The sequence below is a fragment of the Charadrius vociferus genome, unplaced genomic scaffold, assembly GCF_000708025.1.
Source record: "Charadrius vociferus isolate BGI_N301 unplaced genomic scaffold, ASM70802v2 scaffold838, whole genome shotgun sequence".
Classification (NCBI taxonomy): Eukaryota; Metazoa; Chordata; class Aves; order Charadriiformes; family Charadriidae; genus Charadrius; species Charadrius vociferus.
In genome coordinates, this window is record NW_009649487.1 from 299,083 (window position 1) to 326,689 (window position 27,607).

General features: G+C 44.0%; 1 protein-coding gene across 2 annotated transcripts in view; it reads left to right on the forward strand.

The window, feature by feature from the left end:
* Positions 1-1,743: 1,743 nt before the first annotated feature.
* Positions 1,744-27,607, forward strand: part of CAPZB (capping protein (actin filament) muscle Z-line, beta) — a 61,914-nt gene continuing 36,050 nt past the window's right edge. For both annotated transcript variants that reach the window (XM_009889969.1, XM_009889972.1), the window contains exons 1-2: positions 1,744-1,844; positions 18,962-19,051. In XM_009889969.1, the coding sequence (XP_009888271.1) occupies positions 1,842-1,844; positions 18,962-19,051 (93 nt within the window). In that variant the 5' untranslated portion in view covers positions 1,744-1,841. The remainder of the gene's footprint in view (positions 1,845-18,961; positions 19,052-27,607) is intronic.

The following is a 27,607-nucleotide window of genomic DNA, read 5'->3' on the forward strand; positions in this document are numbered from 1 at the left end:
CACGTGGCCACTCCACTAGATGTGGCAAGATTATTTCCCATCTTAGGGTTTATTTGGTAGTGGGTTATTGATGGAGTTTTATGCGCTTTTGTTTTTCTGTGAGGGAACATAGCTCCTGTTGTTCTTGAGATTGCTCTGCTGTTTTCTGTCCTTTGCTTCCTGGCTTCATTTTGTTCCTGTGCTGAAAACACCAAATGGTTAAAAATGGCAACAGGGGAATGGAAAAAAGCTGGTAAAGGCTAACTTAGCAAAACGGGTGAGAGCAAATTGTCAGAAGTCATCAACATGCAGAATAGCTTTGCTTTTCTCATTAGTGTAAGTAGTGATAGCTGTTACCTCTGCATGTGGTCATTTGTCATGCAAATTCACGGTCAGCAGTTAGGCCTTGATGCTACCTGCTGTAACTGGCTGCATGTGTGAGCAGTTCACTTCCCTGGAAATGCAGATTGCTCTTCTCAAACTGAAAGCAACGGCTGGTTTGCCCCGTTAAGTCAAATGAGCAGTCAGGGCTGTTGTCTCCTAGCAGGTCCTGTTTGGTACCTGAGACAGAGGAACATTCACAGTTGAGCCACAACCATTTGTGGTCACGTCCGAGTGAAAAGTCTGAGTTTGGCCTGACATACCACAGTGTCACAGCCAAGGGAAAAACGAAGCGGTGTGCGACTCCCCTTGTCAGCGTTGCCAGTTCCTACAGCAAACTGCAGAAAGTAAATGGAATAACAGAAGGGCTTGTGGCTCAGGAGGGCTAAGTCTGCAGTGCAGGAGCGCCCATGGAGGGTTCTTGGACCCCTGGCACCAAAACTGTGGTGAAACAGGCCAAAGAATTGTTCCAAAGGAGCTGCAGAGGAGAGCGCCGTCACATAATGAATGGGATGCTCTCCTGGGGTAACTGGGAACGCTGCAGCTCTTTTGTACACAGGTCCCTCTGAGAATGCACAGGTCTAGAGCGTGGAATCGGGATCAGTTTTACCTGAGATCACTGAAGAGTGAGCTAGTAAATTACAGGGAAAAAAAGATGGCTTCCTCCTGGGACAGTCTGAGAAAAGCAGAAATGTTTTATTTGCATGTACACCCTGAGTTGCTGATTTCTGTCCCGCATTTGGAGATGGGTACGGCAGCTGCCTCAGCCCTGCAGTCATCAAAACTTGTAAGCATCTGCTTAGCTTCCAGCAGGTACCTACATGCTTCACCAAATCAAAGGCTAAGTTTCCAGAGAAGGCTGAACACTTGCTTTTCAAATTAATTAACCCTGGCCTTAAGCAGCCAGAGGCTGATTATTTTTTCTTGTCGCTTCAGAGCGTTGCTTACAGGCAGCACCGGTAACGATGCTCTATTAGTTACCTCGGTAAAGTCCAGTTTACAGCGCTGATGACGTTGCCCAAAAGCTCCCTGTTCGGGCTGACGTTTTCCGTGCTACCTGCTGGTTTTCCTTTAACCCTGAGGCCCATTTAAGCGTTTAAAGGCGTTTGGAGGAGGGAAGTGCCGCTCCGCGGCGGGGCTGGGGCCGGCTGCCGGCCGGCGCGCCCTCCCGCAGGCTCCGCCCCCTCCCGGCCCCGCCCCTGGGGCGGAGCGAACTGTTCTTCCCGCCCCGCCCTCCTCCGCCCTCCTGCCCCCTCCCCGCCCCCGTTCGCGCGCCGCGCTCCACACTTGGCGATGGCCGGCGAGCCGCGCGCTGATTGGCGGGACGGCGGCGAAGGGGCGGGGCGGCGCGGTGCTGACCCGGATGTTCACTCCTAGGCAACGGCGGAAGTGGAAGGGCCGCGGCCTGCCTCGGAGGGAGACCGGACGGGCCCGGGAGGCGCCGCCGTTGCTACCGCCCAGCGCAGCCCCGCCGAGCCGCCATGGTAAGGGCGAGCGGGGCGGCGACTCGCCGCTGTCGGCTCCTCCTCCCTGCGCTCTCCTTCCTCCCGGTGGTGCTGCCCCCCTCCTATCCCCCTGGTGCCGCGCCCCGGTGGCTCCTTCACCACCCCCCCACCCCGGGTCACTTCAGAGAGGGGTGGTGGAGCGGGTGGGCCTCTCCCGGCTTCCCTGGGGCGGCGGTGAGGGAGGGCCCGAGGCAGTGCTACCAGGGGAGAGGGAGGGGTGGTCTGGCCTGGCGTTGGGGGGCGGGCGGCGGGGCGTCCAGGCCCGGCCGGCTGCTCAGCTGGCCGGTTACTTCCCGGTTTCTGGGCCTGGTACCTGGGGTGGTGTTTACAGAGGGAATGCTTCCGCTTTGCACGGCGAACGTTACCGCTTGATGTAGTTGTACACGGAGCGAGCAAATGCAGCAGCGGCGTTTAAGAGCGATGGGGGCCCCATCTGCTATCGCTGCTGTTCGTAAACCCCCAATTATCACTCATATTCTGGCATTTCCTCTGGAGGCTGGATGTGCTCATGAGGTGTTCTAAGGTCTAATGGAACCTGCAAAAAACAGGAAGAGTGAGTGCAGTCAGAGCAGGTAATGTTGCAGCAGTGGGTGCTACTCTTCTGCAGGGATGACAACTTTCCGTTTTTCAGAGGAGAACCTCTAGTTTCTTCAGTCCTGTAAAATAAGCTTCATTTTGCTGTGTGTTTGCGGAATGGATTAGCCCAGGTCATAAAACCTTTCAATTTCATTTTGGCACCTTGTGTAAAGGGGGCAGATTTTATCAGCTCTAAACAAATCGAACAATGAGGATGGATGTCTGTTTTTGGAGAGCCTGGCTAAGGCAATGTAACTCCCATGGATGTAATCACTTGTATGGAATCACTGAGATACTCTGGATTGTTTGGGAATTTGTGATTCAGGTTTTCCAACGTAACAATTCAAGAATGTACAAATTAGATTTCAAAAATCCGGTGCCTGGCTACATAGCAAAGTAAAGGCTGGTTAAGCAAGCAAGTGCAATCCTTTACTTCTTACCTTCAACCATAAGAATTTCAGAGGCAATACTTTATGATGTTTTGTTGTGTTTCTTTTTCTTCAGAGCTGAAGATTATGGTGATCCTGCCACCTGTATTATGCAGGATAAAGATCTTTAGTTTGTGGTGAAATGTGAAGAATGCGTAAAGTCAAGGTTCAGTGTTCTCGTTTGAACAAACGAGATGCTGTACCTGACTTGTGAGTGTGGGGGCTGACAGGATGGAGCATCTTATTTCAATTGCGTATCACATTTTAAGATACTGAAGGCTGTATGTGTGAGACCTGACTGTAGAACTTGAAATCAGTATTCCAACAAACTATCTTTACTTCTGCTATGGCAAAAATCCTCACAGGAAAAGAATTCAAGGAAAACAATTAGGCTTCATGTACAAAAACGATGGTGATACCAACTTCTTCTTTTAAGGGGTTATGAAAGCGTGCTGTAAGATGAATCTGGTCAGGGTTTGAATGTAACTATATCAGTGTTTTGAAGGAGGTAGAACACAAATCCTTCAGAAATTTCCTGAGTGTTAAAAGTTTATGCTGTCTTTTGATTTTTCATGTTTAGTCATGGAGATCACTGGGCGTAGGAGGGATTTGATCAGGACTTCCGACAGCATGTGCTAGTCTCTGATGTTGAGTGGACTTCAAGGATGAGCCTGTGGCAACCACTCTATTATTTGTTTATCTCACTGTCTGTGTACACATCTGAAGACTCACTCAAAGAATGTGGCAACTTAAGCATGGTTTAGCGAAGTCCAGTAGGAGTGTGCAGGCCAAATCGCTGATCTTGTTTGCAGAAGACAAATGATCTGTGGTGACGTTTTAAAACTTTACTGACTCTCACAATTATCTTAATGTTATGCAGATAGTGCCGTTGCAGCATCCGGTTTCCGCTTAGGTCCCAATCCAGCATTTAGAGTACTTCCAGGATCTTTCATTTTTGTGGATATGAAAACACAATACTGAACTGGAGCATTGAAATGCTGAAATGGCCTTTTCATTGAAGGTGATAGTGAGTTTTCATGGCAGCTGGGAGAAGCTGATATGGTGCAGGATATTAGGTCAAACGCTTTCTTGGTACCATGGGGTTACCAATATCTGTGTAAAGCAGAGAGATGGGAACCTTTGTCTCCTCTGCACCACCTCAGGTCTGAATTGCTCCTGGTGAGTTTAAGTGAGAATTCAGACTTGTGTCAGGTGCTCTGTGAAACAGGCAGGGCAACACATGAAGCTTGAAAACTGCCTGGATGGATGCTGTCTCTTGTGCTAAAAATAAACCAAATGCACTGTTCAGGGCAAAGCAGGACTTGGGAGAGTGGATCTGCTGAGATTTCTGGAATTGTGGGTTATGAATGGATGGAATCCAGCTACTCTCTGTAGAAATAAAAATCTTCCTTTCCAGGTTATGTAAACTGTCCTGATCACGTTAGCAAGTATTTCTTCTGCTATGCAACTCTTCAGGAAAAGGCAGACAATTTTAGCAAAATTTATAATTTAATCAACCATAAATTCAAACTGCCTAGTGTAGTCCTGGCTGCACATCATCCGTTTAGAATTTGTGAGGCAGCTAAAAAGCGCTGAAGCACAGCCAAGGATGCGTGATGCGACACTGACACTCAATACATAAACCTCGCGTGCTTTTCAGAGTAACTAATATTTTCAAGGTAGGGGCTGTTTGTTTTGGGCAAACATGTTGCCGCTTGATAAATAACTTGGGTTTGTGCAACTGCTACCAAAACCATATTAAATCATTTGTGAAATGGAACAACAAAAGGTAGCGCTTTTCCAGCTGTTTGAACACCGAGCCCGTCTCTCTTCTAAATTGATGTTGTCACTTTTGAAACCCTACCATGTAGTGTGAGAGCTTGGGGTTGGTTTTCAGTGTCCACAGCAAGTCCTTTGCACCTTGTGCCTTCTGAGAAGCACTGACTTAAGCTGTTTTGTGGAGTCCATGTTTTATTAGCCAAGTATGTGAGCTTAGCTAAATGTTATCTTAAAAGGCAAATTCCCAAAATAATCAAGTTTGAGGATATCGTTGGGATAGGGAATACTGCCATTACAGTGATGCTTAATCTTGTGGTTTATTAGCGAAGGAAAAATATTCTCAAGCTGAAGTTGTTCAAGTAGGATTTCCTCATATGGTAAATATATATGCTGATATCTTACTCGTTGACATCTGGGAGTAAAACAAAATGAAAGTGAAGTTCAACTCTTTTGAATTACTATTTTTGGGCCTTATTACTGTAGTTGAGTAGAGAAATGACTCTCTTTGGGAAAGAAATATTGCTGCCCTACTCAATTTCTAGTTCTGCAGTTCTCAGCTCTGCTTTCTGGCTGTTGACTTCCATGTGTGAAGGATAGCTGATTAACTCAGGGGTTACACATGACCATGCAGCGCTCCCCAGTGCTGCACACTGATGCAGTTTGGTTTTGGGTTGGTGGATTCTTCTGAAGACTTGGACGGGGAGTGCAGGTACTGGTGCTTATTCTCCTGCCTGCCCTGTGGAGGGCTGTTTGGTCAAGTCTAACTGGCTCCTTACTCCGAGTAAACTTGTAGAGAGGTGTTTTGTTTGTTGGGTTTTGTCCCCTTGAGCTGGTACACAGTGTAGTAGTGCCACCTCAAGTTGAAATAAAACTGAGTATGTTTCAACATCTGCTGAAGAGAGCAATTTTACTGGAGAAGTGTGAAATTCTGAAAGGTGCCTGTACAGGCAGTGTAAGGTGGAGTTTAGGTCTATGCGAAGCCCTGTTTTTTACCCCACACTAATACAATGTGATGATTAAGGATATTTTTTTTTCAAATGACTGCAGAAGTATAAGATGCTCAAAATCATGTTGATTTTCTGGTTTTATTCATATTCTTATTCAGCCATTGTACATTATAATTTCCCCCTTTCCCATTGATTTATGCTAGGAGCCCTGAAGAGTTTTGAAACCTTCAACCAAACCTTCGTCTCTCCCCCCTTCAATGCACAAGGTCCAAAGCATGTGTATGCTTCGATTCCTCCTAATCCTTTGCTATTTCCAGGAAGAAGCATTGAAGAAAAAAAAAAAAAAAACAATAAAAATCTCACTTGAAGCTGGAGGACTTTAAATCTGAATTTCCTTTATGGATGAAAAGTATGTGGTCTGAAGGAGCAGTTAATACATCTGAACAACATAAACCTTTCCCAAGCTTCCTACTCCCTCTAGGTAGGCTCTAGCCCAGGGTTTGTTTGCTGGTAGGTTGTGTTAATGAGAAAACTTCTCTAACTTGAACACGAAGAATTCAGGCCGGTGCAATGAAAGTGTGTGGCCACTTGAAGCTGGAGAATAAACTGATTTTTTTTCTTCGTCTTTTGTTTAATGCCTTCTTAAGTACTTAACAGTCTGAGTGAGGTGTTCATGTTGACATTAATGTGAGAATTGATCAAATACTATGAATGGATGCCTAAGAACTGTAACTGAAACTTGCATGGATTTGCATTGAGCTATTGTGGCTTACTTGAGCTGAATAATACGGGGGTTTTGTCACCTGGACCTGATCAAATGGCCAAAAAGGTCTTATGTCCTGAAGCAGGATGGGGTGGGATGCTTCCAAATGGGTTGTCTTGGGAAGTATGAGCTCTTGCATGTGTGGTAGATGAGACATTTGCTTTTGAAATTTCCTTCACGGGGCAGGGGGGTAGATGCTGGTTGAGCCAGTTGTAAGGACAATTCAGCTGAGCAGAGAGGATTGATTATGGGAAGAAAATGCAGCGTACTTGAGGAAGCTGCTTTGCTTGTTTACTAATTAAAATGTAATTTTCCAGCATAGGTGCTGTCTGGGTAATGCCAACTGCAGTGGCAATCCTGTCCTTTTTCTGGGTTTTTAGGTACAATGAAGTTTTGAGTGAGGAATCGAAATCAGGATCTCTCTCGTACTTGTACCCAAAATAGGCTTCTATTTAGAATTACTTTAGTTGCATTAGATAATGTCTTGTGCTGTGTTTCCTGGAGCGGTGGCCTGAGTCTTGGCATCAGCCAGTAAGGTTCATTTTCCTGTATTGTCTGGTGCTGCTCTTCTGCCCTACCTTCCTCTTGTAGGGTTTGGAAGGAAAATGTGCAGCATGCTTTGAGCTTGTGCTCTTTGTGCTGCCGCTTCCAAGTTGGGCTGAAGAACTGCAGAATCTATTTGCACGCACTTGACTTATCTGGCTGTCCTTCTCATAAATTACCTACTTTATTCCTGCTATACGCAAACGAAACCTTACCAGTTTATATTTCATCAGCATAGCCTGTGTTATTTTTCAGCGCAGGGTTGGCGTAGGAGTCCTGACTCTCAGTTTAAGCCCGTGAAACCTTACTCAAAAGTGTTTGCAGCCATGCTGCAGAGCATGTCCTTGCTGGTGCCGTTGCCTTGAGTACAAAGAGGGTGTCCTCCATGTCTTTTTGTTTCAGAAAGTGGAGCTGAGTTCTTTCTTGGTGCATTGACTTGGAATTTCAATCACGTCCTTGTTGCAAAGTGGGAGGGTTACCAGGCTGGGTGAAAGCAGAACCCAGGATCTAACAATTTTAGCAGCATCAGCTAGACAAGACTGAAAACAGCACTTAAGTAAGAGGATTTTGTGCGGAAGCAAAAAGGGTTGAGGCTGCAGTGAAGACATAAGCTTAGTGGTTGCCTTAAGCCACCAATCAAAGCCACCATAAATAAAATACTCTTTATTCTCCGAGGGGAATTTGGTTTGCATTTCTTCAGGTGATACTTTCTATCTTTTCCATTAGACAAACTGCTGAGTTTGAAAGGGATGTCCTGTTACCTGCCTTCCCCAGTTATTTTTGCTTTGGTAAATATCAGGATTTAAAAAAAGCTTGCTGCTAGCAAAGGTGATTGGTGACTGGCTGATAGCCTGTGCTTGCAATTTGAGACGGGCTCAAGAAACAAGAGATGGGTCTTTTGGTGAGGAGGACAGAGCCATGAAATGGAGGAATGAGGTAAAATAGCGGCTGTGTTATGCTGACCGCAGCACTTCATAGCTGTATTTATCCGCCGAGTCCTGTCGCTGTGCAAATTTAGGGGTCATCATGGAGAGTTTTGGATGTAACGCTAAGAGCAGGCGTGATCTTGGCTCAGTATTGACAGTTCTCCGCTGGGTGGTCAAATACAGCTTTCATGTAGCCATTAGGACAGGCAGGGCTATTTCAGAGCTTGGTAAGGTGAAAGCTGGCCCAATGGAATAAATATTAACTTCATATTAAACTGAAGGAGAAATCTGACATGGGTTGAAACTGGCACGTGTGTATTATGCGAAGCACTGCTCCTGAATAAACTGTCTCTACTACTTAAATTTATTAAAAGTTTTACAGAACTTTAGTGCGTTGTTAGATCGCACATTGTCTGTCTGCAGTTCTGACTTGAGGGTAGGTCAGACGTGTTCAGCAACAGCAAGGAAAGTAGAAAAAGACTGGAAGAATAGGCAAGTCTGGGAATTACAGTAAGGGAAGGAATTCTGGGGAGCATGAATATCTGGTTAGGTGGAGATGTGATACTCTTATGGCCTATATATATATGCAAAACCATTAGCTTCTGAGTTTAAAACTTAGCACTGAATCCCTTGGATGAAACTGAACTGTCTTGCAAGCTTTGCAGTGTTGTCGGCAAGGTGCATCTCGCTAGACACAAGCGAAAGGCATATTAACCTACTTTATTGACCTTTTAGGCAATCGGAGAACGTTCAGGGATGAGGGCTAATTAGATAACCTCTCTGTCTCTCCTCTCGGCCTTGCCAGGCATCCGATTACTTGCCAGAGTTATCTCATGAATTTACAACCCGGGCTACTAGACTTCAGGACGCTGGAAAGTGCTGAGTTTGTATATTGAACCGGGCAGCTGTGAGCGGGGCGACAGCTTACCTGGGGTGACGGGGGCTCTACAGACAGGCTGGCGTAAAGCGCCGTGCTGGATCGGTGATGGGGAATGTTTGCCTTAGTTATGCTTCCAGTAAGCATGTCTATGTTTGTTGTCACCTTGGTGATGGAGTATATGCCTCCCCGCTGCTATAATAATGTGCAGTTATCCCTGCACACAGCGTGTCTCAAATGTATTTGATGTAAGTAACTTCTCATATGAAAAACAAATCTAGGTTGCAGTTGTCTGGAAGGAGAACCCGGATCTGTCGGGCCAGGACCGACTTGCCAAACTTTAAACTGTTTCTGCAAGAGAAAATTTCTCCATTTGGATTGAGCAGTTCCTCTTCTGATACTTTCGTGACCAGGCAGATTCAGGCAGCATGAAGAATAAAAGAGCGTTTTGAAAAGATCATCCAGCCTTAAACAGGATTGAAAGAAGACATCACAAACAATGCGTTTGGGGATGTTCAGGGTGACAAACGGCAGTGGTGAATCTCAAGAGCTGTTGCGTTTGTAGTAATTACGGTTTCAATTTAAAAAGAAAAAAAAGTTGACCCCTGTGAAAATTAAGCAGTCCTTCTCTAGAGACTGATTTGGGCACTTCCTCAGTAATATTTGAATGGAAAGCAAGGCGGTAACGTGGCTGGGAAAAACAGGTCATTAGATTTAGGAACCAACACAGACCTACTGTATTAGCTTATTTCAAAGACTGAACTAACCCATTTAGCCAGTTAGTAGTAGGTTTACAGAGAAAGAATGAAGTAATGAAGTGGGAGGATGAGAGAATATCAATCCATAATTTTGGATACGTCTGCAGGGTCGGAGCGAAGAGCTGTACGAAAGCATCTTGCAGAGGTAACAGGAGTTTTTACAAAAAAGGGCTGTCGAGGTCAGGAAGAGGATCCTGTGAACGATTTCCTGTTGAACGGCCTGCGAAAAATTTACTAGCCGCTCGCTCGGCAGTGATCCTTTGTTTGCTGTGAGTCAGTGTGGGTGAGCTGATGGGGGAAGAAGGGTGGTTAGGATGCAGCTGCACAGTTTTTAGAAAGCGAGACTTACTTGCCTGCGCAGCACCTCGGTGTATGCCAACATATTTGTGAACCTACAGAAAAAGATTGAGGTATGGTGTTGAACTGAGTTGCAAGGAAATATCGAGAGGCACCTGCAGTTACTGGATGCATTAAGTAATGCTGAATGATTGCGCCGTCGGTAAAGCTGTCTGTGTCTGGATGTCTGTCTTTTAGGAGTACACACATACGTGCGCTCAAACCAGTATCGCCAGTATCTATTCTGATAGTGAAAGCCCTTAGGCAGATGTGACAACCTGCCTTAGGAAGTGTTGGCGAGATCAGGACAAGTTCTCGTATCTCAGTGGTGTGTTCTAACAGGTGTTTTTCATTTTGTTTATCTACGATTTCCTATCTGTACATAGATCTAACAAAGAAAATGTTATTTTGTGTTAAATCCAGACTTAAAACGGGGATAAAACCCTGTCGTGCAGTAACATTAGCCTAATTAAATCTCTTAATGTTCATAGGAATAGGTGGTCAGTTCTACGGTCTGTTTCAGTGACTTTAATCCCTTTTAATAAAAGTTAGCGATGCTGTTTTGCAATCTGTGCAGCTTTTCTATATAGCTATTTGACTGCCGTCCCCATTTTACTCTTTCATGTGGGGCTAATAGATTGCATATTCACTTGATGCCATGATTTATTGGGAAATGACTTTTTGCAAACTTTATGCTTCACAGGAATTCTTGGCACCAGATGAAAGCTAGTAAATTACATTGTCATGTTCAATGACAAGTTTAATAAATAAAACATTGTTGCTGTTACCCAGAGGACAAACACTGGTGCAGGAATCATTAGTGATGGTGGCAGAAGGTGGAGATGAAGAGCCTGTTCCCAGGAAGCCTCCTTGCCGGTCCATCCTGCTCTTCTGTTTGCATGTGGTGGCTCTGGTCACCTGACGGGTGACAGAGGCTTGCCTTGGACTTGATATCAACTAAAACTATAGATGTTTAATTAGTTTTGAAAGTAGATGCAAGTATCTACCACCTCCAAATACATCCTTGCTGGGAAGGAGGTGCCAGCAAATGTTAGGTTTTTTTCGCTGTGTACCTCTGTAGATGTGCTAAAAGTGACTGAAGTGCATCTAGTCAAAAACCAGCTGTAAGAGGTGCAAACTGGCTGCAGAATATACTCCAGGAGATGCTGAATTCTTACTTCAAATAGTGAATTACAGTCGACTGGCCTTCACCGTACTATCAGGGGTTGTTACTTGTTTCTCGGTAGATGAAAAACAGCTTGACAAGTAGTTGTTCCGTAAGATTGAGCTTCCTTAATAAAGTCAGGCAAGCAGCTCTGGTTTATTTAGAAACTAATGGCTGGAAATACCTTCAGTGTATTATAATTCACTTGATAATTGTTTCCAGAGTTGAGCTAGGATGTTGGGTAATGTCCCATGAACAGGGAACAATACTTACCTCATTTGGGGTAAGAATGATGAAGCAAAGTCAAACACAAAGTGCAGTTGAAAGGATGCTTGAAAGCATCTGCCTAAAGGTAAAGCAGCAGACAAGGATTTGGCAAAACCCCGGTCGCAAGCTTTGAGGTGCTCATGGAGCTTGTATGGAGGAGGAGATCTCTTTTGTAGTTGCTCCTAGAAGACCATTGCCACTCCTTTAGTCTGTCTAGGACTTGCCGTGGTTGTGCTGTCAGCCTGAAATGGTGAGAAGTATCCAGTGTCATCAGCGTGCTGGTGGCAATGAAACTTTAGCTGCCTCGTTTGCTCTCCTTCCCATAGATTATTTTAGTTCCCCCGCATGAGTCTTTGGAGCAGATATATAAGTTACTCTTTACCATAGAACCTCTTCAAAGAAGAGATCCCTCGCGAGCACTTGTCTTTCTGAAGTTCGCAGGTATTAAATTTCTGGACCGGTGCAGAACAAAAGCTGGTCAGTGCTTCTGAGGATGAGAGTGGCCCTCTCATTTTTTGACAGACACGCAGGTGCATTTGTCAGTGCGTGCAACACCTAGACCTGAGTTTAGAAAACAAGCCCTGAAGCTGTTTTCAGTCATTAATTAGGGCTAGTGCAGCTTTTCCATAGCGTGCTCAATTATTTTAAAAGTTAGAGTAGAATAAAGGAAATAATGTTTTGCAGGAGAATATCTCCGAGAAGGGTTCACTGACTCAAAAGCTGTGATGTGACTTGTCTGATTGCTCTGTAAGTAAATATCGGTTACAGGGGAGCTGTGGGAAGTGGAGTACAGCAGCTTCTGCTAAAATCTTCGGATCCATCACCTCTTGCTTATATTTTAATCTTTAATCCTCCTCACTTGCAATTCATGGAATGAGCGCTCAGCAATTGGTCTGTGTGTTTGGTCTTGACCACAGCACTGGTGTGACCACAGCAAATTGAGCTGAATGTGTTACTAAACATACGACATGATCCTAAGTGTCTGAGATCATAAAAGCCACTGGACCACATCCTAACCAGAGAAGACAAAGCTAGAAGTAGTTCAAGAGAAGGTGAATGTCGTCTGCATCACCGTCGTGTTCTTTTAATAATCTTTGACCTCTTCTTTTGTAACTATCCACAGCGTAGTGTGCCTTCAGGTTTTATTATGTTCGATTGTTTCCCAAGTATGCTATCGCTGTTACTCCCACTAGTACACCTTGCTGTCAGGAAGCTGTGATTTATAAGTCCATTACAAAGGGTTTTAGATAGGATCTGCCAGAAGGGGGTTAATAGTCAAGGGAAAAATTATGTGGAAAAGCAGATTGCAAGGAATATGTGCAGCTGATGGAAACGTCATGAGTGCAGAACTTGTCTGGGATTCATAGATTGTACAGAGTTATTCCCCTTCCCATCTAATATCCTAAAAAGTGAATGCTGACAGCCAAGAGGGGAATCCTGCGCCTTAACATACTACTGTACTTTTTATTACATAGGGGTTACAATAATTCAACCCTTTGCTGAAGCTTCTAGCAGTAATACTATCCTATTGTGTAATTTGAAAAGGGAGTCGTCTGCCTTTGGAGCTCTGGAAATTGGCAAGGATTAAAATGACAAGCAGGAGGGGAAGCTGTGTATCTGTTTCAATTAAAAAAAATTAGTGTTTAGTACCACAAAGCTGAAACATTAGTCAGACATTCCTGTTGGGAGAACTGACAGGAAATAATATGATTTACAATCTGGGGTATGTCTGCAACATAAAAGGAAGGAAAAAAAAATAAATAATCATTTTCTGGTTGTGTACTTCTGGCCTTGGCTTAATTTTAAAAGATATTTTGCTTGTAAACTGACGAGCAACCAAAGGGATCTGTTGGGTGATTGCTTCAAATTGCCTCAGTTGAGTTCTATTTTTGGTAGATAAAACCTCTTATGGGTGATTGCTTCAAATTGCATCAGTTGAGCAAATGTTCTATTTTTGGTAGATAAAACCTCTTCAGGTTTTTATCTTAACATTTCTGTTCTCTGAAAATTGAGATGCCAGCGTGTACTTTAAGTTTGGATGGCTTTTCAGATGCCACTCATGAGCCAGACTTGTGCACGAAGCAGCTCAAAGGCTGTATCTGTTCTAACCGGACTGCAGCGTCCTAACCACCGTGGCATTTCGGCGCTAAACGTGGGCAGCATGGGCCGAATCATGCACGCTCTTACTACGCGTGTGTGGCTGTTTTACCTTAATCATAACTACTGAAGTAATTTTTAGGTCATCCAGTTCTTCTAAGCTGGCATCACAGATGGGAAAGAGGATGGGTAGCACAATCATGCCTTGAGTAGAAGTGTTACATTTGTGGTAAAGTTTTGGTAGCCCAAACAGCTTATTTCCCCGAAAGGGCTAAAATAGGGAGAAGCTACCACTGCAGTAGCACTGAACTCTCAGTTGGTTTCTTCTGGTTTGGGAGTTAGCTGAGTAGTGCTAATATAGAAATGCAATACAGAAGGGAAACCAGCCTGGTTTTCTTTTTGAAGGAAACTGCCTAACTGTTTATGCTCAGCAATAACATAGTCAAATGAGCGGGAGCTATCGGAACAAAGCTGTGACGACCAGGGAATTAAATCTGCAGATCTTTGTGATAAATAGAAGCAAATTCCTCCTGACTGTAAGGCTGGGAGCTTCAAATGAAATCTCTCACCTCCTTTTAAGTGGAATGGCTTAGCCTTTGAAAGGGGTAGAGCTGCAGGTTCGTGTAAACCCTCTGAAAACCGGGAGTATAGGTTCAGTTTCAGGTAACTAGCAACAGAGAGTTGTCAAAACTTGTGAATGAAACCTGGGAAATTCTGTAAGTGTACACAGTGAAATGCATATGTAAAAAGACCATTTAAAAAGAAGTGCAAAATACTTGTAGGTAAGAACTCATCAGATTGCTGTGTCTATTGTAAAGAGAAAACAAGCACAGTTTCTGTGAAGCGTTACCGGTTCTGCCAGTGACACTGATGTTTGAAAGGCTTCAGGTATGTATCTTGGCTTATAATAGCATCGTTTATCAGGTGACAATTCTGTGCGAAATATAATGCAAACATGGTATGGATTAGTACTTGGGTCTGGCAGAGCACATTTGGGTGCCGTGGACTGTATCAGCTGCATAAGAAGTCGTTCACTCAGAGTTGTGTGATGGTGGGTCAGCTCTTGTCGCTTGATGTTATCAGCGTACCGTATCCTGGCAGGGGACCATTAAGGAATGCCAGCTATTCCTGAGCCTTGTCCCCCTCCTCCGAAGGAGCTTCGTGCTGGAGCTGCGTGCTTTAGGGGACGTGATAAGTGGGAGTCAGAAGGAAGGTCAGTGTTTTGCCGGTTTTAATTTTTGCAATTTGCATACCTGTAGTAACTTCCTGGGGTTTTTTGTGTGTTCTGCATTGAACGACATCTGCCCATACTCAGCCTTTGAACAGTATTGCTTACTGTATGAATGGAATTAAAGTGTACAGCTGTGCCTCTGTGCAACTGCATGTTTATACAACTGATTTTTTTCAGTGCTTTTTGTTTTTATTTGAGCCTCAGCATCTGGTACCTAGATGACCAGAAACTGGCAGTTCTGAGAGGGTTTCTCTTTTGGAGATAAGCTAAGTACAACAGGGAGACTGAAGAGAAGAGCAGATGCAGGCAGAGGAGGCTAAACAAATGTAACTACTCCTATAGACACGTTCATAACATTTTTCCTCGTGGTAGTATCATGGGAACACTATAGCAGATGCTTAAGTGGAGAGTCTAGATAGCCAAACATCTTTAGAGGAAACTTATTAAGGAGCTTTCATCTAAGCTAATATTTTCAGTCTTTGAGATTCCTATGATCTCTAAATCCTTCAGTGACTTGAGCTATAATAAAACTTCATTTAGAATTTCTGTCTGAACTCCCTACTCCTCCACAGGAGCTCTGTGCTGGATGAAACAGAGGAATGGTGGAAAAGGCCTGGTATCAAGTAAACACTAAGCTCATTAAGTCCCGCAACCTCAAAGGGCTTGGCTTCCAGAGCGGCCCAGACTGGGAGACAGCCTGTCTAATCACCCTCCCAGTGAGCAAGGGTTTCTAAGCCTCTCCATGTCTAAAGGCAAGAATTCTGTAAAAATGTTTTGTCTGGAGGTCTGTTAAGAAACCACATCTTCAGTATGCAATTTTTATAAGAGAATTAAGGAAATGGAAGTCCAGAACAGGTGAAGTTAAGAGCGTAGTGAGGTTAAGAGTGGTTTTGGCACCGTGGATGTGACTCCTGTCTCTTTGTGTGTTAAATACCTACAGCTAATGTAGATACTCCAGCTGGGGCAGAGCTGTGACACCAAAAGATACATTTGACCACAGAGCTGGTTTTTAAAACCTCACTTCACCTCCAGTGAAAGAACCAGAAACAAAAGATAACTGGTAGAATTACCTGCTCAATTCTGAAATAGGACATACCAGATGTGTCCAATACCACAAGGTACCACTTTGCTCTGTAATCTCTGTGCTTTGTGTTGCCTTTTTCCCTGTGCCAGCATGGATTTATGCCGGATTAAAGGGACCGTATAACCGCAGATTTAGGGACAGAAATACAGCAGAACCTGTCTTTATTTCAGTGCTTTAGGAGATCTTCTGGTAAGCCATTTAATTATTTAAATGCTCTGCAAGAAAACTGAAGAGCCCTGCTGCTCAGCCTTGCTTTTACCTCTTTAATACCAGAAAAAAGATGCTGTTAGTATGTGCTTGGATATTTTTGGTTTTCCATTGCACACAGCCATGTATGCCAGCCGTGTCTGAACCCCTTGGAGAATCTCTGCCTTAAACAGCCTTGCTCGTGTCTTTTTGCAGCTGTTATTGAATATATTGTTATAAAAATGGTCAGTCCAAGTTCTTTTGGTTAATCCATAAAACACTGCAAATGTCGGTACTCCTTCATTCAGAGTAGTTTATTTCAAAATTGTCGCGTTCTAAACCACTTAGTCTGGGGTTGTGGCTTCAGTGGTGGTTTTTCACATCAACTTTCCCGGGGCTTTTTTGTCCGTTAAACAATTCCAGCTGGCAGAGGAGGACGGAGCACTTCCGTAAGTGTTCCCACGATCCCAAAGTGAGGAGCGTGACCTTGTGACCACGTGCCAGCTTTCCTTCCTTGACGTAAGAGATAGCAGGAGGTAAAGACAATACTTGGTCAGAAAGATCCCCTGCCTGAGCTCGGCAGCCGGAGCTGGGCAGGCGTAGGCCATCTAAACGGTATCTTTCTCTGGGGGCTTAAAGGTTAGTAGAAGAAAGTAAGTAGTTTTTACTTCCCCTGAACATCTAATGAAGATCAGTAAAAAGTTTTGAAAAGCTTTTCTGCGTGAATGTGGGGATAGTTCAGTGATCGATTTGTAGTCGCTTTCCAAGGTAAATAACTTCACTCCAGACTCATTTCAGCCAAGGGTTTGCTTGTCACGTTACCCAAGTATTTAAAGAGTATGGGGGGTTTATGTACATTACTTGAACACGTCCTCCTTCAGTGACAACAGGTGACTGTCACAAACTACTTCTTGGTGTCAGCGCATCCTGCTCTTCAGGTTGGAGACTCAGATCTTCAGGAGACTATTGGAGAGATACAGGAGTGGGTGCCTGGCTGTAGAGCCGGAATATTTTGCAAAGATTATGTCCTATAACCTGAGCTGGATGAGAAATAAATATTTAATCTCCCCAGAGCAGGCTGTCTGCCTTGCTGGCTGTAAAATATTTATCTTTTGATAGTGAATGGGTAGTACCTTTTAAGAACAGCTTTCGTAATGGATGTCAGCTGAACTGAGCGCTCCCTCCTTTCCTCATTGCTGGGGTGTAGATTAATTGCAGGAAACTTTGCTTCCTTCTTCTCCCTGACCTGGGGGCTGCTACTTGAATAATGTGATCATGTAACCGCTTTAGTTTTGAAGCCTTTCTTAAGTAAAACTTTTTGGAGCTTGGCGGAACAGGAGGGAGAAATTAAAGCTAAGCTCGTTGTGTATCGTAGAATCGTTATGGCTGGAAAAGACCTTTAAGATCATCAAGTCCAACTTTTATCTAACTCTGCCGGGCCCACTTCTAAACCGTGTGCCTAAGCACCGTATCGAGACAGCTTTTAAATACATCCAAGGATGGCTATTCATCCACTTCCCTGGGCAGTCTGTTCCAGCCCTTTCAGTGTCGAGGTTTTTCCTAATGTCTAACCTAAACCTCCCCTGGTGCAACTTGACGCTGTTTTCGCTTGTCCTACGGGTTGTAACTTGTGAGAAGAGACCAGTGCCCACCTCGCTACACCCTCCTTTCGGGGAGCTGTAGAGAGCGATAAGATCTCCCCTCAGCCTCCTTTTCTTCAGATTAAACAACCCCAGTTCCCTCAGCCACTCCTTATAAGACTTGTTCTCAAGACCCTTCACCAGCTTCGTTGTCCTTCTCTGGACCCTCTCCAGCACCTCAATGTCCTCCTCATGCTGCAGCGCCCAAAATTGAACCCAGTACTCAAGGTGGGGCCGCACCAGTGCTGAGTACAGTGGGACAGTCACTTCTCTAGCCCTGCTGGCCACACTGTTGCTGATACAGGCCAGGATGCCGTTGGCCTTCTTGGCCACCTGGGCACACTGCTGGCTCGTATTCAGCCAGCTCTTGACCAACACCCCCGGGTCCTTTTCTGCCGGGCAGCTTTCCAGCCACTCCGCCCCAAGCCTGTAGCGTCCATGGGGTTGGTGTGGCCCAAGTGCAGGACCCGGCGCTTGGCCCTGTTGAACCTCGTACTATTGGCCTCAGCCCATCGATCCAGCCGGTATATGGGTGGCTAGAAATCGCAAAGGGAAATGGGAGGGGAATCAGTGCTGAAAACAAACTGGCTGTGCTTTAGCTGCCTGGTGACCTGCTCATCAAACTTGTGCAGATTTTGGGTACTGTTAGGCTTGCAGGGAAGTGTCTGTTTATATCTGCTGGTGAGAACGAGAGCTAAAACTTATGTCAAGATAGTTCAGCTCATCAAGTGTCTCTGGTAATGTCTGTTGCATATTTTCTGTCTCTGAAGTGAAGTTTAAGGGTTTTTTGTGTGTGTCAGAATTGGATGGGAGACCAGCTGCAGTAAGCCCTTTGGAATACATTGCTGTGATTTCTGGAAATAACTAAAGTCCCTGATTTCTCACGTATAGGTACATTTTTGGTGTGTGTTTTGTAGCAAGAAGGAAATAATGGATCATACTTTGTGTGCGTGTTTCATTCTGGTTTTTTGATAAAGCTGAAGGAGAGAGAGAGAGCACTCTGTGTTGGAACAGGATTTGTCTTGGATGCTGGTTATCTCAAGCTGAACGGCACAGTACGAATGAGGAAGTGTTAAAACTGCTTCAGGAAAAGGAACTTGCAGTTCCCTAACCCAGCTTATTATTGAGACAGCATGAAAAACAATGCATTAAGCATTTGCACAAGTGTTGGAAAGAGGTTTTGGTGAGCTAAGGACTGAACTCCTTTCCATCAACAGCACAGTGTTAGATTGGTGGCATGACACCTGCTTAAACTGTGCTCTTAAATCTGTAGTCTTGAACATTTTTTCAATACCAAGTCAATAATCTGTGATCAAATGGTACTGAACTTTCTTGCAATCCGTTTGTATTAATACAAAACACGCTGCTGCGTAGAACTAGAAACTTTACTTCTCGTCTCAGAAGAGTCAGCAAGCACTGCCGTTCGTGTGTGTGTGTGAATGTGCTGTGTTACCTGTACCTGTGGTGACGGAGCACTGTTCTTGTTTCTGCAGAGTGACCAGCAGCTGGATTGTGCCTTGGATTTGATGAGGCGTCTGCCTCCGCAGCAGATAGAGAAGAATCTCAGTGACCTCATTGACTTGGTGAGTATTGGATGCTCTAACCTAGTAATGACCGAGTCCTGTGTGTGATCCAGATCTGGTACATAAGAACATTTGCTGAAGCATCTCGGAAGTGTGGTGATTTGTTTCTCTCCTTGTCTTTTGGCAAGGTTAAAGAATACAGCAATTGCCCAAACAATGTCAGGAATCCACCTGTTTATTTTGGGCGAGCCAACAGGTACTACTGTGTATGCACAGACATGCTTTCGGATGAAGGGTCATTAGCAGCTTTCTTGATGAAGTCATCACCGTTTTTGAGGCTGCTGTTTAGCAAAAGTAATTTGGAGCAGTTTATGTAAGGTTGATGCAAGTCCTTATACGTGGGCATTGTCTCCTGATGAACTGCCTGCCTCTTGACACAGGACTTGTGCAGTGGATGTGCTTTGGCATATGCTTCAAAGACATTACTGGGGCAGAATATGTCAGAACACTGGGGTTCTGGACAATACTCAAATCTATTTATAATTTATGCTGTATCAGGTATTCTGCAGTCCAGTAGGTATCAAAAAAAAAAAAAAAAAAGCCCCTGGCCTACCACCTTGTGCCTGATACCTGTTTTCTGCTTGTCCCTGAAACATTTGTTTTCCTTCGATAAACTGCTAGTGAGGAAAACTTACTTTAAAAGGACGCGTGTGCTCATTACCAGTCACACAGGGTTAAGTTGCACATCCTGTGATGTAGTTGGGCTATAATAGACTAGTTAGTGTCGGCTGTCCCTGAAAACAGTGTGTGGCACAGTTGCCTCAGGAGTAACTTATTACTGAAATATGGATTTAATCTATATAGAACCTACTATATGGGCAGCTGGGAAAGCTTGTTTCTCTTGTCCAGTGTAAATATATGGCTTGTTTCTGACCTAAGCTTCTAGATTATTGCAGACAGAGGACAGACTTAGACCTTTCAGTTAAGCTTTTCCTCTTATCTGTAGTGAGAAGTATGTCCCTTTTCTGTGGCAGGTCTGAATTTTATGCGTGCTGCTGACAAACCTTGTCTGAGAGACCCTAAAACCCTAATGGTTGTGCACATAGCAGCCATTTGAACTAGTACCTCTTGATTAGATTGTTTCAATTGCCTCCGAGCTGTTTGTTATCTTTGTGCGCAGAAGAGGAGCTACTTACCAGGTAGAAGTTTAGTTGAGGAGGTCTGTTCTGAAGTGGTATGGAGCTGGTGTTAGTGAACCTGGGAGGAGTACCGTGGTCAACAAGCTGTGGCTGACTTTAAATTATCAAACTCTATTTAAGTACTGCTTTTAGTTACATAAGCCAAGGTACAGGTAAGAAAGCTTTGCGGGTCAGGAAAGAAATTATTCCCTGCAGGAAGGGATTATTTCTTTTTCTTGAAACCATTTAGTAATTGGCTACATCTGTGCCGCCACACTCTTGGCAACCTAAAGCGTCATTTTTGTGGCTGTTGCTGGAGGTAGGACACAGAATAACTAAATCATTGATATGATCTGGTGTGACACGGTTGGTTTTCTGATGAAATTTGGAGGACTGAACGGATATCAGGGTTTGAGCAGCTCCAAGGATGGTTCAAAACAATGAGTTGTTTAGGGAGCTATGGTAAGCATGACTGTATAATTGGTATGAGGTTTTTTTAATGACTCAGAAAATTGCTGGTTACCTCTAAATGTTGGAATTACTTTTGGATGGTGCTCATTAGTGCTCTACATGCTTTCCATCAGCAACACGCTCACTGGGCTTCCTTTCATATTGCAAGTGTAACATGAAACAGACCGGTTTGAATGATGCTTGTTAGAAGGAGGGTCTGTGTGATTGCCACAGTAGTCACTGCAGCCCCTTCTTTGCGGTGAAGATGAAATAATTTGTTAAATCCAGTATGATTTCTTTATTGTTGAGACATCTGTAGACCTCTTCTGCAGCCCACTCTCAGCCCGACGCCTGCAAGCCTGAAGTCTACACTCCAGTCAGACAAGAGCAGTGTATACACTGCCACTGCCACCTGTAATAGTTCCAAAAACATCATAAGCCAGACTCAAGCAAATAGTTTTTTGACCTTTTTTGGCAAGATTCATCCAAACCTTTATAGCTGATGTTTTTATTCTGTTTCCTGTACCATTACCAGACAATAACCTCCTTGAAGTAAAAGGTCAGTCTCCAAATGCATGACGAGCATGAGCAGGTTCATTAAATTTGCAACAAAATTATAAAAGATGGTACCCGGACTTCTGCTTCCTTTGTGCTTGGTTTCCTTGCTCCATTACATCTGCCATGCTGGAGTAGACTTGAAGCAGAGGCCCGCGTCATTTTTGGTTTTTGCTGTGAAGTGTAGGTTATTACTTGAAGTCTGCTCACAGCTCAGCTTTCCATAGTCTTTCTATAGGAGTTGATCTCCAGACTGATGAGTGTAGCTGCTGTTTTGGTGCTTGCTTAAGATCCATTGAAAGGAGATGAAGACGTAGAAATGTCTTTGCAAAAAGGTTTCCAAAACGAATATAGTGAGAAACAGACGTCTACTTCCTAGGCTTGTATTCATGCTGGGAGGGACAACCGCACGAAGTTGCTTCCCTGAGGTCTCTCTTACTCTGTCAAAGCAATGCTCTGCTGCTGCTTTTTAATAAAAGAGCATCTTGGTGCTGATCTGAATAAATGGAGTATGTTCACGACTGTACATTACTGCCCCCAAGTGTTGGGCTGACAAGGGAGAGGGTCCAAACTTGAACATGAAGTAAAGAGGTGGGTGGAAGAAGAGAATTTTTGGGTCACTGGCCCTCATCAGACCAGACACTTTTCATTCATTAGCAAAACAGTTTCTGGTTTGCCCTTTTACCACATCTGTTGTTGCATTTTTTCAGACTGCCCACTCTTCAATTAGAGTTCATTAGAGACCTTGTCAATCATAGGACTCCAGAAGTCCTGCCTGAAAGAAGCTGTGCGTGGTGCTGGTAATGTGCCTTGGCATGGAATGCTCTGGTTGGAATTCAGTTAGTCATTATTTGTAAACAGACTACTCGGAGGCTGTCAAAATTTACAAGAGGACTTCTACATATCTACAAAAGGAGTTTGGTGTAGGCACACACCTTTTTAAGGACAATTAATTTAAATTAGAATAATTTTTCATATACCTTCTCTGGAAACTGGGGTAACTGAAGCCGTGGATCATCTACCTGTCAGCCGAGTCTGAACTGTAATTCAGCTCCCATAAGAGGAGCGCTGAAGGTAATTGCAGTGCTCTTGAATGGATACATCATGAGGATATGCCAAGTGATAGCTCTTGTAACATTAATACAGATTTTAATTGCATAGCATAAATACTGCCTCACCTCCTTACTGCCTCACGCTGTCCAGAAGTTGCTGCTGTTGACATACTGTGCTTCTTATCGAAGCCAGTTGTGAATCGCCTCTGTTCTCATCACTTGCTGAAAGGAGAATATTAAGGGTATTTTCTGGATGGAAATGTTTCTTGTATCAGTTAAGAGTGAGATCTTGTTTTGGCTCATGGAAGTCGCAGAGTGGCATGAAGCAAGGAAGCTGGTAGAGCTCACTTCTGAGTGGCTAAACGGTTTGCACTGAAAGATCAGAACAATCCGACAATTGCCCTCCTGCTTCCTTTTTCTTAAGATGATTTGTACAGTAGGTCAGTCCCCATGTGCTGTGTTCTTTCCAAGAGAAACCCCGAAGAAGGCATCAGCTTTCAGGTAGCGTCATTCTGGAGGATTTCTTCCTAGGACACCTTGGCAGCGCTCATAATGGAGGTAGGTGAGTGAGAGCTGGCGTCACGGCCTCCAGAATCCTTTTGGGTTTTTTTGCAAGACAGCTTCACTGACCTTGCACTTGGCCTGGTTGAACTTCATGAGCTTGGCACAGACCCACCTCTCCAGCCTGTCCAGGTCCCTCTGGATGACATCCTTCCCTTCCAGCGTGTGTCTGCCTCGCCACACAGCTCCGTGTTGTCAGCAAACTTGCTGAGGGTGCACTCCATCCCACTGTCCGTGTCACCAACAAAGATGTTAAACAGTACCGGTCCCAGTACCGACCCCTGAGGAACACCACTCATAACTGGTCTCCACTTGGACATCGAGCCACTGACCACAACTCTTTTGCGTGTGCCCGTCCAGCCAGTTCCTTATCCACTGAGTGGTCCATCTGTTGAATCCATGTCTCTCCTATTTAGAGGCCAGGATGTCGTGCGGGACAGTGTCAAACGCTTTGCACAAGTCCGGGTAGATGATATAAGGGATCGGTGACAGGACTGTCTTGATGGCTTTGATTTGAGTATGGGAGCTGATGGGCTCTCAGTCTTGGTTGAAGTTAAGCAGGTTCCTTTGCAAGTACAAATTTCCTGCTGAGTGTTTCATTTGGGTGGTTGCCTGTGTGTATATAATATAAATTAGATGAAAAAAATCCAGCTGACTCAGAAAAATCAGATGGCTGGCATAAACTGGGGACGGAGACTCATCCTTCCAAAGCTGCATTACAGAACGGACAACCGGACTCGCCAGGAGAGCGGGGTTTGCTCACAGCCACAGCTTTCTTCCTCCCTCTTCCCAGTAAGACTGGTACTCAAATAATACTCATCTTATCCCAAAAGCGAAGTACAGAACCAAGTTATTGCTGCCATGGAAGAACTAAAGCTAGAGTTCTTTATAGATATAGCAGTCAGTAACTTTACTGGTTATTTTTCAAGGCTCTGTTTGCAATTAAAGATCTGGGAGGTGATCATCTGTGCTTTCTCATCACAGGAGAATGCTTAAGTATTTTTAGTAGAATGTGTTACTTTCTAAAAAGTCCCAGAGTGATGAATTTAAAAATGTGTAAACTTATGATTTTGAAATATTTGAACAATATTCAGGACCTTGATTCGTGTAGCTAGTGTGCTTCCAGGCAAGTCTCAAATCTGCTTGCGTGCCTTTAGCAACTGAAGATATATGAAGCTAGAGAATTTATCCCCAGGAAAACTGCATTGCTTGGTCTGCACAGACCATAAAGAACATGAGAATGTGACTGGAGCTTTTTGTGTTGTGAGTCCAAGAGCCTAAGCAGTACACAGCATCGAGGAGAAAGATAAAATAATTGAATACAGATGGCCGGCTGAACATCCAGTGAGGGTAGAAGATGTTATTTAAAAAAAAAAAGAAAAATCAGAGCGGGTGAAAACTTAGAAAATTGTGGAAACAGAAGTGCATTGGCAGCCTGGTGGTCTCAAAGCTGAGTTTTTGAGCCGCTGTTCTTCCTGGACTTGTTGACTGGTGTGATAGGCTCTAAGCCACCAGCAGCCAGTCGGGTTTGTCATGCAAGGATTAGTGGCTAAAGAAGGGGGCTCTGGCTCTCTGAATTAATTTATGGTCATTGAGAGCCAGTTTTCCATTTGGTGAGCGGCTGTAAGCAGGAGCTTTTCCAGCTAGAAGAGATTACCTCTGGGTATCTTGATGGTAATTGGAGATAGCAATTAATATATGTAAATTGTTAATGCGATGCTTGGCTTAGAGCTAGCAACTCCACTTACTCGCATGAGATTGTAAAAGTGAATTTCACTTCTGGCTTCATATTCACTTACTCTTTTTCTTTTTAAGCCTCAACTCTGCCTGTTTTTCTTCCAGGCTCCTGCCGCTGCACTGCTGGCGTTAGGGAACCTTAAACTGTCTGTTTAAATATCTTTCTAAAGGAGCGCGTAGCGGAGATCACTCGAGGAGCTTGAATCCTAATTAGAACCCTATCTAACCCCTTTTAAAGATGAGGGGAAAAGCTAGGATATAGAAACATCGCTGGAGAGAGAGCATGCCGCTGGCTATCCCGTGATTGTTGCTGGATATCTCCAACACCAGCTGGACTCTTGACACAAATAGTCAGGACTTCCCAAGATATTGATATGCTGTGATGGCTCATGGGACTTGGGACTGGTAATGAGATACAGAAGCCTTCACCTGCAGGTCACTAGTCAAAGTCTAGGGCAGTCTCGTTGTGCCTGCCAGATGGCTAGCTTTTGTTTCTCGGTAAGCTACAGAATGCTGAATCGAGCAAAAGCCCTGTTTTATCCCGCAAATCACAGGAAGAATGCCAAGGATCCTGTTTTATGAACGGTAGTCACCTTTCAGAGTTTTTTAAAATGTCGTTCCTTGAGCTGAATTGAAAAATTCTGTAATGAACGTAATGTTTCTGTAATGACATCGCTAACTAGATCTTGGATCTGCAACCTCGTTAACGTTTGCCTTTTTCCAGACAAGCTGATTGGTTTTAATTTTGTTTTTGCTAATTCTTGCAGCGCTGGAATTCGGTGCGAATACTGGAATAAAGCTGAGCTGTTTCCAATATCAATTACATCTGGTCTTGAACACAAAAGTCCATTTAAGTGTCATTTAATAAACAAAGCTTGAAGAATGTGTGGCCCTTGGACATCTGATGGATCAAATTAAGGTTTAGCAATGTGTGGATTTGTGGGAGTGACTCTACTAGTGGTTTTGGGCCCAAGATGAGTGGAGCCAGGCTTCCTTCTTGAGTTTCCACAACATCCGTTAGGCCGTGTCTGTGTTCTGCAGGAACAGGAAATTCTGAGGCTGCGGAATGACTCAGAAAAATTATAATAATATTTTATTAGATGCTGGCCCAGAGGGGGAGAATCTGGGCTGAAGGGGGAGGTTGCGTGCCAAAATGGTTATTTTGCAGGAGCGCCGGGTAACTCGCAACGGGCTCTTCTTTGCGTTCCAGCAGTTTCCCCAAGCGATGCGGGCAATGGTTTTGTCCACTTCTGTAGTGAAGTAAGTTGTTTTAAAAAAGAAAAAAATCAAGTCTTAAGAGTTCACATGCAATTAAAATATTCGCTTTCCTGTTTGGATGTGGCTTTTAATTAAAAACTGTTCTAGTCACGTGTGTTTGGATACCTGCATGTTATAGACGCAAATTCAAAAGGCAAATAGATCCAAATGCCTTTGCTAATCTTTTGAAACTCACGTCATCTTCCTTCTGATTCTTTAAGGAAAAATGTGTTTCATCTTTAATTTTGCTGCATTTAGCATAGTTTTCCAGTGCGTAAGGTTCCTGTGGAGGTCAGTACACGCTGACCTCTGAATAAACATGGAAAAAGACTATTTCCAAGCTCAGAACCTTACACTAACAGTATTGCTCTTTCAATTGTAAACATGATTCCTCTCAGTCAGGGCTGGAGAAGAAGACAGTGAACTTAGTTGTGCAACTTAAGTACACTAGTAAGCCAGAATATTTGCTGTCCTGAAGATGTAAGATGCAGAATTTGATGCAATTCGGCCAGCAAGATCAAAGCAAGACTGGGGAGCGCATGTAAGACATGAAGAGCTGAAGTACTGTTCTTGTTTCCTTGGAACTTCTAAAATCATATTTAGAAAAATAATTCAGAAAAAATTGTTTAGTTGATAAGTTCCTTTAACCAAAAAGGGAGTCAAGAAGGAATGATTATTAGGTTAGCAGCTCCAAAAAGTGTACGGTTTCGACTTTGGCACAAGTGATTATTTGTCTTGATAGCAAAGCAGTTGACTTAATTAAAACACCGTCCACATACCTGGCTTGCTCTGATGGAGAATACTGTTACACAAGACAACAGAAAACTTGTTTAGCAGGCGGGAGAGTACGCTTAACTCGCTTTTCATTCAGTTTTTCTTTCCTCTGTACTACACATTCATTGTATATCTCCTTGGAAAAAAAAAAAATCCCGCAAACACAGTGCCCTGTTGCATGATACACGCTTCTGAATGATGCCGCTGTTCGGTCCCAGCCTGAACAGCTGAGTCCCGACCCCCTGAGATTCTTCTTTTTTTTTCTGCTCTGATTTACATTGAGGGTGGTCTCTCTCCACGACTATACATACACCACCATAACAGATGACTGAGTGCTTATTTGTGCAAACATGAGTGCATTAGGGTCCAGAGTGTGCTGTGGACCAAATTAAATTAATGATGGCCTTTGGCTAAAGATAGAAGGTTAAGATTGTAGTCTACAGTTGACCTTCCACCGCTTGGAGTGGGAAAAACTTGTGTCAAAATAAAGATGGGAGCCCAGTCTTTGCTTATAAAACAATCCTCACAGCTTCAATGTTTTTATCGCAGTGACACTTATTTATAGTGCAGTGATGAATTGAACAAAATCACTGCTTTGGCATTTCAGTATTTGGCCTGGGGACATGGGTTAATTCTTGCATTTCTCAATTTAAGTCAAAGCTCCCGATACAGCAACTGTTGGAGACGTGTACTCGGACACCTAAGTGTGCTTTGGCTTTTTAGTTAACATGGAAGAAACTTAATAGGAAAAGTTAACAATGCAAATCCACTGTTTCAGACTGAAAACTCGGAGGATTGGTTAGTCTTCTGAGCGGAGCTGTCTTGGCTGGGATCAGAAGATTTGGATGTTTTCTTGCTAAATATAAACTGAATTCTGCAAGAGTCTGAATGTGCGCAACAGTCGTTTAAATGCTTTAGGAAAGTTCAATACTTGACATGGGGAAGAATTTAAGGAAAGGTACACGCATAGTGTAAAACAGTTGTTTGGTGCTTACGTTGCAGCAGCTGGCTTAGCCTGGCTGTGCCAAATACCTTCGCGTTGCTCATTCTAA